At 36.8% G+C, this 14,683-nt stretch overlaps 1 protein-coding gene across 13 annotated transcripts in view; it reads left to right on the top strand.

Moving 5' to 3' along the window:
* The window catches only part of ADD1 (adducin 1), a 66,763-nt gene that overhangs the window by 28,254 nt on the left and 23,826 nt on the right, over nt 1–14,683 (top strand). For all 13 annotated transcript variants that reach the window (XM_056339243.1, XM_056339268.1, XM_056339253.1 and 10 more), the window contains exons 2-9: nt 4,803–5,015; nt 6,381–6,543; nt 7,607–7,758; nt 10,934–11,014; nt 12,700–12,849; nt 13,845–13,988; nt 14,112–14,210; nt 14,599–14,683. The exon at nt 14,599–14,683 is cut by the window's right edge and continues 92 nt beyond it. In XM_056339243.1, coding sequence (XP_056195218.1) covers nt 4,821–5,015; nt 6,381–6,543; nt 7,607–7,758; nt 10,934–11,014; nt 12,700–12,849; nt 13,845–13,988; nt 14,112–14,210; nt 14,599–14,683 — 1,069 coding nt within the window. In that variant the 5' untranslated portion in view covers nt 4,803–4,820. The remainder of the gene's footprint in view (nt 1–4,802; nt 5,016–6,380; nt 6,544–7,606; nt 7,759–10,933; nt 11,015–12,699; nt 12,850–13,844; nt 13,989–14,111; nt 14,211–14,598) is intronic.

Genomic DNA, 14,683 nt, shown 5'->3' with positions numbered 1-14,683 from the left:
GCCAGTTTGGCACGAGGTCCCATACAGAGGTTTTGCTCACGTGGTATTTTGTACAGAGAAATCGTAAGCTACCAGGAAGAAGGCAGGTTTTGTTTTGGGGTTTTCTTCTCTAAAATGACTTGATTTTGTAAGGTTTTGATCAGATAACTCTCCTAAACTTAAAAAAAAACCCACAAACAACTGTGGGCATGTGCTATCTTAAATTGGCAGTATCTTTTAAATGTTTTATAAGTCTTTTTAGTTCCTTTGTCTTCTTAATAATATGATGAACTACAGTGAGATCCCAGCTCAAATCCAGTGTTGTTTTTTAAAATTATTTTATATAATTTTTTTAGATTTAAGGGAGGGATTTTTTTTTAATGTGCCCTGAAGTTACTGTAGATTCTTATCAGGTATTATTTGCTGTCAGGTAACTGTTTAAAGTTACTTATCTGTATGTGCATTATCTAACTCTCCAGACTGACTACTGAGGAACATAAGCTTTTTAAAAATTGAGATTTTTTTTTTTTTCTTTCTGGATGTTAACATGAACAATTTTATGGCATTCTTGTTCTAAAACTTTCTTAGTTTGTTTAAACTGTGTAACACCACTTCCTCTGAGGTGAATCCTGTGACAAAACCCTCTTGGGTTAGGAGAGGAGAAGGAGGAAGGGGATTTTGAAAGATAGAAGTAACCTGAAATATTAATACCAGTTTCAGAATTTTTTTTTGTAAACAGTAGTCGGTATCTGTAACTGCACTATAAATTTTATGAAGCTGGTTTCCTGACAAAAAAATGTATTTCATGAAGCTGTTTGTAGTACTTGAATATACATACACGTGCCTTTTGGTAAATATGATGTGCTGTGAGTTGGCTTGGTGTCTCTCATTTAATGTGGTGATTTATTGAAATTTTGAGTGTTTATAGTACATTTGAGTGTTTATATGTACATATTAGAAGATTGGATCTAATGCTTCAGTTACTGTAAGGTGTGATTTGGATTTTATGATTGATTGATCACACACGCACACTCCCCCCCAGTAATAGACAGAGGGAACAGCATCTCTGTTTTTGAAAATAGCTGCTTCTGAGAGAAGGGCTTTCTTACCCGCTTACATTTTCCGGCATGGCTTTTTCAGTTAAGGGTGTGACTTTTTCTGATACAGTTGTTCTTGCATTAAAACACTTATCATGGCAAAAAGTCCTTTGACATTACAGCTTATCTTACTTGGGGGCTGTAGTATACTGCAGCAGAAAGGAACTGTCTGTACTGGAGAGTTGTGGGGCTGGGGATGGTCTGAATTTTTTTTCCTTTTGTACTCCTTGGGCAGCCTGTTGTGATTTTCAGTGTGACTTTCCAGTTTATAGAACCACTGGCCATTCCCCAGTGTCTGTTCAGTTTAACTGCTCAGATGCCTTTTATTTATTGTTATCCATATTACTGAAGCTCTTACTGGAGACTTCATCATGCCTTATTCCCAAAGGGTCTTCTGACAAAACTTACAAATAAATTTCAATGGCCTGTGCAAAATGTCAAATAGGTCTGTTTCTAATTGAAAAATAAATACATTTCTCATCATTAGGTGACAGTCGTTAAGATAAAAATATTGCTATTTCAGTCACATTACAACAATTAATTAATAGACTTTGGGGGGTATACCATTAATTTTGGGCACCTACAAAACTGAGCTGTGAAACTGATATTTACCTTTAGCTATAAAATGATCACTTAATGTTAAACATGGAATTTTCTGTTATACTATTGCCACCACATAGTTTCCCAGGACCTTCCTGAATGCCATCTTATACTTGGGTAAAGGAGTAATACAACTTTGGCAAGACACTGTGATCCCTTTTTAACATGGCCTGTGTGGGCTGTTAGGGACCAGTGCCTTTCCAATGCGATTAAAAAAGAGTGAAGAGAGGTAATTATGTATGTAAATCATTTGGAAATGGCTTTTGGTACTCTGAATGTAAGATGGAATTACTATAAATAATTAAATGCAAAATTATGTCTGCAGATGTGTTACACTCCTTTAAATAAGACTGCACATACACACAAAATGCAACATTAGACTTAAATGTATTCTGGAAATTCAGTGCTTCAGCAGGCAGGAGCAGCCCACTCTGCTTGGTGGAGAAGCTCAAACTTAGCATTTTCCCATGCTTTAGTGAATACACATCGGGGGCTGCACTAAACAGAATGCAGTATAAATTCTGAATTCCTTGAGCAGTTTGATTTGTCTTTATTTGGGGACTTGCCCTTGTGCTGTTTCTAAATTCTCTGATTCCTTGTGATAAGCAAAGGATGATGTTCAGACTTAATTAGGCCAGTTGAGCTATTACTGTAAGAGTAAGCTATATGTTTGGATCTGCAAACTGTAACTTTTCAACAAGCACCTGGATGTAGAGGTATTAGGACAGCTGACAGAACTCAGAAGAGGGGTTGTGGGAAGTGGTAATGGGCCTTCAAAAGCATTTTTGGGGTATGAAATGGCAGGTGGTGCTGGCTGGAGGAGGAAGGGAACTTAGAGGGTGTGTGTTGGGGATCTGAAGTTGCTAAAGGAGAGGTGGCTCCTTTGCTACCTGCTTAAAACTTTCTAGGTCAAATACCTTAGAAGGTTTTCTATGTGGATAAAAGCATTATTTCTTCTTGCCATACGCTGTATTTCCTCCTGGGTCGAGGAAAGCTAGTAATTAAAAGACCTTAAAATAATAAAGGCTGTGTGTATGTGCTTATTTTAAAGAAGAAAAAAAAAAAAAAAAATCTGACCACGACTTTTTCAGCCTAAGCTGATTGGTTTGCACTGAAATACTTTAGACAGTGCAGAGGTGTCTCTGTCTTTATTTAGCAACTCAGTGGGTGGAAATCACTGAGCATCTAAAACTTGAGTGTCTTAAGTGCTAACATAGTTTCTGATAGTGGTATCCTCTTCTGCAAAGTCAAGGAAAATACTTTTTTTTTGCTTGTTGTGTTCAGTTGTCTGTTCAGTGATTTGTTTGTTCTGAAATAAGAAATCAGTTGAGTTTTGAAGCTTCTTTTCTAATGTGAGAATCAAAGAGGATGAAATCTGCTAATTCTGAAGTCTTGAAGTAGATTTTTTTTCTTTGCTGCAATGATTTTGTTAAACATAGTCTGCATGTCAAAATAATTCATGTAAATTTTCCTTTTGTGTATGCATCCACATCTGAGGTGGTTTTACCTAATAAATGTACAAGTAAATTCCTAATCAAATTGAAATCCACAAGCAAGTACACTTTGAGACAAGTCACTAAGGAAAATCTAAAAATAGTAAGAGACATATACCACAATTTACTAGTTATAATATGTAGAAATTAATCATAAGTTAAATTATGATACATACAATCTTTTCTACAGCATAGTAAAAAGCATTGCATGCAGCAGATGTTAATGGTATTAATGGTACTAATCCTTGCAGTTGCAAAACTGAAGATGCATAATGAAATTGACTCTTTAAATCAGGGTGGTTCTTACTGTACGGAACCTCGAATCTAAATCAGTATTACTGAAATGAGTCTGTTTCACCTTATGAGAACAGGGATCTAGATTCTGTAACTTTATTCTCTATCTATTCTTCCACCTCCAAGAAAAGACCTGCTAACTTCTCTTGGCTTATTTTCTTAGTACAATTACTAAATGTTATGATGGCAAGACTTGCATATCTTGTGTATAATGTAAATAATTGCAGTTTTATGAACTAGCAAGCCATTCAGCGTTAAATATTATTATTACAGTTCAGTGAGGTTCGGTTTGTGTTAATGAAATTTTGTTTAATAGTGTACAATATGCAAAGAATATACATTTTCTGGAAAAGTCTAAATTATGTCAGTTTGAGTCTGAAGGCATTGCGCATGTGGCTTTATTGAACTCATTGCTTGTCAGTGGAAGACTTCCAAAAAAAATCTACTGAACATGATTTTGGAATGAAGGTTATAATATCGTGCCCAGAAAACTGGGATAATGTTACACAAAGGGCTTCTTGTGAGTGAAAGAAGCATGTGTGTATGAGCAATACCAGCTGAGTTTTCAGCCTTTCTAGTAGATACATGCAGTTGCTGATTGCAACATGTAAAACTGAAATGAACCCTGGCCAGTGGGTGGGGTTGTGTTCGTGGGTGTGCTTTCCAGATTCCAAAACCCACATGCTAATGTGGTGATGTGCGTGTTGTTGAATGAACCTAAAATAAATATATTTCTGAAAAGTATGCCTCGGGTTGTAGAGTTAGTGTTTCTGAGTTTGTCCCCAGAAATGTGTTCGCAATCTGAGCATGTTTTACTGGGGTTCATTTTTCATATTAATGAACATATGTAATATTCTGTCTTCCGTAATGATTTAAATTCTGCTTTATGCCATATTCTTTTCACAATGTCTGCTTTAACTTTTTAAATAAAATAAACAAAAAAGGAACCCCGGTTCATTTAGACCTCGTGTCTTGAACTTCTCTGTAGAGAAGGTCTGAAGGACTTGCATACTTCTGAAAAATCAAGCTGTGTAGACAGCTTAAAGAACTGGAGATAGTTTAAATGGGAGCTCTTGTTTCAGTTGTGTAGCGTGTACATGTGTAGCATATTTGACTTTTATATGTTAGCCTACTCCTCTAATCTTACATTTTAAAATTTTTTTCCCCTTCTAAAATATTGCTGTCTAATCACACAAACATAGTTTCTGTATTTGCGAAGCCATGTTAATTTTAGATGGATTTGAACGGTTACTCTGAAACAAGAAACACACATGAAATTCTTACTTACTACTTTGCTTGATTTATTTATTCATTCCTCTTCTCTGCCACCTCTTCATAGGTCCCTTAAAACTGTGCTATGAATGGTGATTCTGGTGTGGGGGTGGTGACTTCACCACCTCCAACAACAGCCCCTCATAAAGAGAGGTATTTTGATCGAGTTGATGAGAATAATCCAGATTATTTGAGAGAGAGGAATATGGCACCTGACCTTCGCCAGGATTTTAACATGATGGAACAGAAGAAGAGAGTCTCCATGATTCTTCAAAGCCCAGTAAGAAAAGAAAATGCTTCATCTTTAAAGTGATACATTTATTAACTCTATTTTTAATACCTATGGGATTGGAGAATTTAGTGGTATCTTGGATCGATTTGATCTTTTTCTGGTTGGCCTTTCTTCTAAAGTGTCTTAATCGTAGCCTAATTTTCCTCACATTATCTAGTTGAATTTTATTGTCTACTCATGAAGCAGCTTCTTGGTCTTGCTTTCAGAATTTCCTGTGTAGTTGTCAAAACAGTTTCATATTTTCCATCTAGTCCTGGTCAGACATTTTTTCACTTGTTTCATATATTCAGTATTTACATGAACATTTAGATTAAGTAACACTTCTAAGAATAGCTTATACAAGGGAGGTCTATCCTGTGCTCAGTTTTTCATGCATGCTTCCAACATATGAAATATTTTTTTATATCCCTTTCTGAAAGGGTGCACAATAATAAGCTGTGAATTACTGACATCTAATATTAAAAGATTTGTCCCTCAGCAAGAAAGTACAGAAAATTTCTCGCATAATGTGTTCCTTGTGTAATAACTAATAAATGACTAGCTAAAAACCATTTCATGACACAACTTCACTAAGATCGTGGATGTAGCAGTAACCCATTTACAGTTTTTCCATGTGAAATCAACCCATTTAATTTAGATTTACTTAACGATTGGAATACTTCTCTTTCAGTACAAATTGCAATGTTCTTGTCAAAAGCAGCAGCCACCAGCAGCAGGGTTTTTTTTTAAAAAAAAAGTAAATAAAAAATCTTCCTTTCAAAGTTAAAACAAATAAAAAAACTAACCAGGAAAGAATTAAACAACCCCTTGTCGAAACATACTTTAAAAATTCAATGGCTATGGAAAGTGGTCTAGTGGAAGGTGTCCCTGCCCACGGCAGGGGGGATGGAACTAGATGATCTTTTACATCCCTTCCAACCCAAACCGTTCTGTGATTCTGTTTCTTCCTATGTTCCTGGATGCCATCCTGGATGCTCCAGTTCTCTGTGAACCTCACTGATAATTTTCCTTCTCTTTTCTGGTTCTACTACTTCTCCTTTCATGCTTCATATACAAGTAGATTGTATATCCTTCTCATTCTTCCAGAAGTCCATATTAGTAGGTTCAATGAGTTTTAGTGTCACTTGAAGAGAGAATGCTGGGATTTTGATTCACAAAAAAAAAGTGACTCGCATCATTTGAGCTCTGGAGAGCAACACTTTCAATTAACAGTATGCACCCAGTAATTCTGCCCTGAGCTGCTTTTCAGAAGAGGTATAGGATATTTCCATCTCGTGTGCTAAAAAGAAGCTTTGTGTGAAAGGTCGAAGTTCTTTTGAACAGGCTTTACAATATGCAATGTCCTGTTGCTAGGCTTTTTGTGAAGAACTGGAATCAATGATCCAGGAACAATTTAAGAAGGGGAAGAACCCAACGGGTTTATTGGCTTTACAGCAGATTGCAGATTTCATGACAACAAATGTACCAAATGTCTACCCTGCAGCACCACAAGGCGGAATGGCTGCATTAAATATGAGTGAGTGCACCTTTATTTATAATAGCTGAATTCTGTTTTTTGAAAGGCTTGAAATGAAGACAGTGTGAATGAACTGAAGAGCGCTGTGAAGTTCAAATGCAAACATGAAATGAATTGATTAGTTTCTAAATGCCACAGTGGCATGCAGTGTGATTCATGTGTATAATTTATATCAAAAGCTATTTCAAGTATGGTGTCTTAATTGAAAATTAACCCTGATAAGTCAGTACTAGTAAAAAATTTAAAGATTTAAATACTGCTAATGTTTGCCACATGGATTGTCTGCAGGAAAATGAAATGCTCATTGGCAGTCTAGTAACAGTAAAGGTCTTCAGAAACTAATTGTTTTTGTTACGGAAATACGGTTTGCAGCTTTCTTCAGTGAAGTGAAGCTATAGACAAGAAACATCAGCAAGCACAACAAAGGGAAACGATAACCAAAATGTATGAATGCATGTATACACACAAGTTTAGTGTTAAATCCTTGCTTGTGCTTTAAAATAAATTTGTAGTTTAGACTGTAGCATGGCCTGGTTCTGCTTTATCATGGTTACTTTTAACTAGAACTACAGTATTTGTATTTATTTACCATAATCCCCTTCTCCCTAGCTTGTACTCTTATTTTTCCTAATTAAATGAACCTGTGTGCATTTTTTAGGTGTGTAATTCTCATTTTCAGGAATACCAAATCATGTATCTGAAAAAATGGAACATTTGGGATTATGCATTTTCTGTTAACAGTAAAGTTGTATTTTTACAGACAGTCATGTTTGAGAGAGAAAAAGAATATTTTGCTAAGGAATGCACTGTCACCTTAGCACTAATTAATATTAAGGAAGGAAATGTGCTGAGTTTCTGAAGATAAATGACTTTGAGAATGTCATTATATTTGTGTAATATAAACTATGACATAATAGTAATTAAACTTTGCTATCAATTTCTTAGCTTAATATGTTGAAAAAACTAGTAAGAACAACGACTACAATAGCAGTGCATGTTGTTAGGTTTTAACTGATGTTAAATGCCACCCCCCTTGTGCTTTTTTACCCCTTTTCCTTTTCAGGTCTTGGCATGGTGACACCGGTAAATGATCTGAGAGGATCAGATTCCATTGCTTATGAAAAAGGGGAGAAGTTGTTACGATGTAAATTGGCAGCTTTCTACAGATTAGCAGATCTCTTTGGCTGGTCTCAGCTTATTTACAATCATATAACAGTGAGTATTGAATCAACAGATAACTGAACCAATTGTTTTAACATACAAGAGAATTGCTTCCCTCCCCCATCTGTCATTTTTTCTTTGTGTGGAAGAGGAGCAAAGTGGTATTGAAAGCAGTATTACTGAAGGGATTTGTCATTGTGTATCAAGAATAATAACTAGAACAGCTTGGATGTCAGCTACCATAGCCTGAATAGAGTCTTAAGAGAGTGTGCATGAAAGTTCTTGTTATGAAATCAAGATTCCTGAAAGACTCAGGCTTTAGTATCTTAAATGCTTTGAATAATTGTATGTATTATTTGATGAGTCATGTCTTAGCAAGAAAAGAAAGTACTAAAATAACTTCTTAATAGTTCAGTTGAATTTTATAATTCAAGGTACCAATCTTTCTTAAAAAGGAGTCATAGTATTTCTGAACATGAGTGAACTACTTAGTTTAATGTAGTGTGCCAACAATTTTCTTGTGACTGAGTAATCAGTGGCATCCATAAAAATAACGACAAGGAGGTCAAATCAAGGAGGTTTTATATGCCAGAAGAATGATCAACATGAATCTCATGAGTAAGGTCACAGCTGTAGTGTGCAGCCACTCAATTGTTTTCCTAACACAGCTGAATTGTTTGGTTTTTTTTTACATAGCAGAGGTTGTCCTTTATGTATTTTCAGTTCTTCTAGTTGCAGACTGATTGAAATACGTTTTTTTTTTTTGTTTTACTGATTTTTGAGATTTTAAGGTATATTATTTGTGAACTGATGAAGATGATAAATGACATGGGTAGGCATATGTTCAAGGCAATGTTGGTTAGATTGTTTGATTCCTTTAGTAAGGGAACATATCCAACATAATGGTTCCTGTAAACAACTCTGTACCACCCCCTGATTTTTTCATACGTGACAGGAGAATTGATTTTGTAAAAGGGACATTAATGCAGTGGGTGGAAAGATTGCTAGAGAAGCAGGCTTGAAGATGGCTTTCTAGTGTAAATTTCAGCTCTGGGAATGTTTATGCATTTAGATAAAAAGGTAAATGTAATCAAGACCAGCGTCCCTAGGGAAGTGGTTAGGGCAAAGGCATGTGATTGGGGTGCAGTACCTCAAGTTTGCTTTCTTTTGGTGTGAGGGAGAAGCACGGGAAGATTAGATAATGATGATGCCAGTTGAGGTGGAAGACAAGACAGTCAAAGCACTTGGAGTACGAGATTCTGAATGTATTTTATGTGGTTTTGAAGGGCCAAGTGGTACCAGAAAGCTCTTGGTTAATGGTTTGTCAGCAGCAATCACAAATTGTAGTTTACTCATCTTTTACAAACTCCTTCAGTGAATAGTGTTTTGAAAGGTAATTGATAGATAGGATTTATCTCCGGAAGCTGATAGAGAGCAAGGTTCTATTTACAAAGTAGTCTTGTCTTTGTTCCATGTGCCCATACATTAAGTAGTAGTGTGGTAGTAAGGCACTCCTTTGGAATGTGAATGCACTTCATGCAGAGCTGGAGTTTGACTCCAAGCTTTCAGTTTATTAATCGGTGGATGCTTTAATTACTAGGGGATTGCATCCAAGTTAAAAGCTGTCAGTGCACTAAAGTAAGAGAAAAGATACAACAGCCTCCTTTGAGGGGCATAACCCTGTCTGTTAGAGGAAAAAGGAATTGCGAGGATATGAGAGCATATGCCAGCCTGGGCATATCAGGGAGCTGGGTGGGAGTATCTGCTTTTCTGGATCCTTATCAGTCAATGACAGCTGCTGTGTGTGGAATTGTTCAGACTGGTGCAGTCCTGACGCAGAAGCAGAATTACAGAGCATCAAGAGCTTTCATGTCAATTACAATAAAGTAGAGAAAACTTGGGTGCCTCCAGGGTTAGGCAGAATTTGAGACTACAGGTTTACAGAAGGTACACATCATTCACCAAGTCTTGGTTTGCTTTGAGGGCATGAACTGTTTATTGGATCTGATCCTGAAGTAAGATGATTGGTGAGTCTTGCTACTTGTTTATCTTACATCTGATGTTTCTTACTAGCTTTTGGGGTGTTTTGAATAATACCGGTTCTTAGTCTTGCATAAATAAGTAAAAGATTTTTCTAGATCATTTACATTTCTGTAATGGAGAACCGTTTTGGTGATTCCTAAAAGTACAGGTTAACCTCAGCTAACTGGTTCAGTTTAAGGCTCTTATGCTATAGCATGTTACCAGCTGGCTGTAAAAGAAGACATATTTGTACTAGAAGCTTTTGGATGACTGATCAACTACTTATTTAGATATTTTTTTTCCCTGCAGTAGAGCTGTATCAGACTATGTATGCTTTTAATGTTGGAAGTAGCAGAATACATGAGGGAGCATAAAGCAGTTGGGTCTTGGGGAAATGCAGCACTCGCAAATAAAATTTTAAAAACATTAAAAAAAACCCCAAACATAAAATCTGGGTAGACTCATAGCAAAATCAGTTGTCTCACGTGTCCAGTAAAGCATTTGAAGCCTTCTAATTCTCTGTTGAGAGACACCTAAACTACTTATCTGTCCTGTACTTTTATTGTACACACTTTAAACAGATGCAACAAAAGATGTCAGTGGTTTGAAGTCAGAATTATTTTTGTATTATAAACTCCTGATTGTGTGAATTAGACAAAAGATCAGAAACATAAGTGAGGGTCAGGATACTTGGTAGAAAACCTGCAGGTGTGCTGTATCACAGGCACCAGTATCAGTCATGAAACTTCTCAGCATCAGGATGTTTTAGATCTGTGGGCCAAATTCTTGCTTTTTCTCACACGCTTCTATTTCACAATTTCTCTTTTACTAGGGTAGAAATACAGTTGGTGTATAAACTCATTCTTCTAAAAAAACACAGTAATTTCTTTTTCCACTTCTATCAATATTATTCCTTTTCACCATAGCGTTTAAGTTGTCATTACCACAGGATCTAAGGATTTACTGCCTTCCACCAATCTGAAGGACTCTGGCATGTACCTGCCGCCTGGTTCTGTTCAACATGAGTTAATTAACTGTGCTGTTAGTTGACTCTGTTGTAGCATACATGAAAGTCATGTTGTATATGTTATAGGCATGCTTGCCCATTCCATACTCGGGCCATGAAAGTTACTTTCACTTCTTTGGGCCTTCTTGCGTGTTCTAATAAAATATTCTTAATAACTTTTACTCTTGTTTTTGTCCTTAGGCCAGAGTAAATTCTGAGCAGGAGCATTTCCTCATTGTACCTTTTGGACTGCTCTATAGTGAAGTTACTGCATCCAGTCTGGTAAGTAATCACTGGTTTTCATAGATGTAAAATACAAGTAGTTGAATCTGCTCTGTCTGTGTATCTGTCACTGTTTAAATTCTATCCTAGAGAATATTTTACTCTGTGTTTAGAATAGCTTTATTGAACATGATTGGTTTTGGTGCAGCTGAGGTACCTCAGGGAGATTTCTTTGTGCACATTCACCACCAGGTGGCCTCCAGTTGATCAAGCTGGAAGGAGGAGCCAGGTTATTTGGGCAGCTAATCACACCATGCCCTTTAAGGGTGCTGGCTGTTGAGTCAGGCTTGTCAAGGGAAACAGTATGTGTTTCAGACATAAATGATGCAGAACAATTAGAATTTCAAGACATTGTGTCAGATGCTTAATTTAGTTGCCATCATTTAATGATGTGAGTAGCTGAGGGTGTAGATAAATTATGTTTTTGAGATCTAATGGTTGCAGTGCAAGAGACAACTCCCTTAACTGTTAAGTAGTGGGAAGCATTTTGTGAGTGTTTTATCTTCAGTCTAGTCTACACTGCTGCTGAAGGCAACTTCAGTTAACTGGTTGACTCTTGTGTTTAAACAAAATAGAAACTTTCACGCTAGTCCGTCCACCTGGCTACTGTAAGTAAGTAAACTCTAGCAGACAGGTGAGGTGAGTATATGCAGAGTCATGACATTTCAAACTTGACACCTTAAGGTCCCAATACTCCCCCCCAGCTGTCTGTAAAGTTGTCTCTTCCTTACATAACCCCACCTTAATAATCTGTAAAATTTTAATTGAAAAAGCTGTAGGAAAAGGAATGGAGAAAACTGGGACCTGCCCTTACTTGCTACTACAAGATTTTTAGAAGAGAGTAAGGGCCACACTGTGGGGTTTGGGATTTTGGGGGTTTTGTTATTGTTTTTTTAAGGGTGTTCTGCTTTTCTCTATGTCAGGAGTATAATTACCGTGAGAATTAAGGTTGCATTAAGGTAGTAAAATGAATATACTCATTAGAGAGCATGTTCACAGAAAATAGCTAGCAGCAGGATTTAATAAGAAGACTACAGTGACAAGGCACATGATGTAGCCAGATGAGCATGCTGACCAGCAAGCAGCCTGCTTACATGACTGGCCCTTTATCACCTCTTTCTCTTTATTCCTCCCATGCTTGTTCTTCCCTTCTCCCTTCTTTTCCCAAATAAACAACTCACAGATAATTACTTTTCCCTTCTATTCCAGTTTTGCTATGTCCATATCCAAATTTGGTATTTATATTATTACGTGGGCTGTCACAGCTTTACACGGTATCCATGGTAGGGTTACCTACATGTTGACTGTTCCAGAACCTACTCCCTGAAAGGTCCCAGTACTCTTCTTCAGCTATCTGTGAAGTCTGCAAGTTAATTGTGTAACTCCCTGTGAAATGCAGTCATTTGTGACAGCCTTGTCTGTAACTTTTGTCAGCTGCTTGCACTGTTACCTGTTACATGCAGCAGTTTCTTGTGTCGTATCCAGTAGTTCCTGATGTCCTCTTCAGTTAATCTCAAGCAAGGGCCCTGGTCACCTCCCTACAGCCTTATCATGCACAGTTTGGCACTTGCTAAAATAAAATACTGAAAGAAACACAGTTTTAGAGCTTCACTGGTAGATGCTGAATTAAATCAGATTTTTTAGTGTCTTGATTCATTTATGAAACTAATTATTTTCATTCCCAGGTTAAAATCAATATTCAGGGAGATGTAGTTGATCGTGGAAGCACTAACTTGGGTGTAAACCAAGCTGGTTTTACTTTGCACTCTGCAATTTACGCAGCTCGACCAGATGTTAAATGCATTGTTCATATTCATACGCCAGCAGGGGCAGCGGTAAGCACACTTTTTAGTTTGTCATCTGTCCTGTTCCCCCCACCCTAACCATCTGGAAAGTAGGTGGGTCCCCCTTAATCATAATTTGCTTCCTTTTTGAAGGGCACAAAGCCTTTAAGTCTACCTTCAAATACGTGGTTCTGTTTGAATCAATCAGAACCTCTGTAGTTGGTTTTTACGTGAGTCGTTGCACAGTAAATTGACCTCTAAATGGAAAATACCTATTTCCTATTTGTGTGTCCTTTACCACAACAACCACATCTTTTGACAGTGAGTCATAAGAGCTTTAGTGTATTTTTTTGGTTTTGTAAAACACAATTTATCAAGGTTTGCTTAAATATTTGAAACTCTTCCAACACCTCTCATTAGAGCAACTGGTTATTAGTCAGTTTTACCTCTTCATATTTTTTTGAGAGTGTCATCTGGTACTATTTCAAAGTTCACATTCTGATTTTATTTTTTTATTGGTTTTAACTGATTAACAGAAGTGTTACAACCATTTCAAGGATAAATTATCACATTCCTAAAATTATGATTTACAGCCTTTAAAAATGTTCCTTGATGTTACCCGCGGTGCTGTGGAATTACCTGTGTTAAAGTTCATCATGAAATTTCTTCTTTTGGGGGGAGATGGGGGGGAATCACTGAGTGGAGTGGAAGGAATGAAGGATACGGCTGATTTGGGGGTTTGGTGGTTTTGTGTTTTTCTGGATGTTGTTGCTTCCACCCACCCCCCAGAGTCTTTTCATGTTGGTGTTGATGTCATGTAAAAGCAGCCATACTGAGTCAGACCCAAAATCAATGTGACTTTTGTATCCAGTCCAAAAGTTGTGAAATACAGGGATGGGGTATAAGGCCACTGTGTATATGTAGGATATGTACAGACATACACATATAATATATACAAATATATTTTTATTATAATTCTTATTATTATTTTTCCCAGTTTTTTTTCTGTTGCAAGAAATCAAGTTAGTTGTTCTGATATTTCTCAGGTTTCTGCCATGAAGTGTGGTCTCTTGCCAATTTCACCTGAAGCACTTTCTCTAGGTGAAGTAGCTTATCATGACTACCATGGTATTTTAGTGGATGATGAAGAAAAGGTGGTCATTCAGAAAAATTTGGGCCCTAAAAGCAAGGTCAGTATTTACATCTAGAATTAAAGGAGGTGTGTGTTGGGTTGGGGAAGGCATGCTTTGTAATCAAGAGCAAGGAAAGACTTGTCTTACTGCTGTTAATTTTTTTTTCCAATGTCTGTCTAGGTCCTTATTCTCAGAAACCATGGCTTAGTATCAGTTGGCGAGACCGTTGAGGAAGCTTTCTACTATATTCATAATCTAGTGCTTGCCTGTGAGATTCAAGTAAGAATTTTAGTATGTTATGTTATAACACGATCTGCTATATTAACCTTCAAATAGATGAATAGTTGCGGGCTTTACTGGTGAAACTCTTAATCTAACCCTACACGGTGATTTGTGAAATTGCTGTATTATACAAGGACATCCAGAACATTGGCTTAACTGCAATGTTCAAATGTTGTATTTGAACCATCGATTAGATAAATACTGCCTATTAAAACAGGTATTTTCAAAGCTTTAAGACAACTTTTATGTAAATATCTTCATTATCTAGCTTTAAAATGGAAGTAGATTTCTGCTGCTTTTTCTGATGTCAACTTTTGGTTTTTTTTTTTTGTTGTTCCCACCCCCTTTCCTCAAGAAACCTAAAGATTACTTTATTGTTTTTAAGGTACGTACCCTGGCCAGTGCAGGTGGACCTGACAATTTAGTGCTTTTAGATCCTGGAAAGTATAAAGCCAAGTCTCGTTCCCCTG

This window comes from Falco biarmicus, chromosome 1 (genome assembly GCF_023638135.1).
Source record: "Falco biarmicus isolate bFalBia1 chromosome 1, bFalBia1.pri, whole genome shotgun sequence".
Lineage (NCBI taxonomy): Eukaryota > Metazoa > Chordata > Aves > Falconiformes > Falconidae > Falco > Falco biarmicus.
The sequence above is the reverse complement of the archived record's forward strand: the minus strand, read 5'-3'. Positions and strand labels throughout refer to the sequence as shown.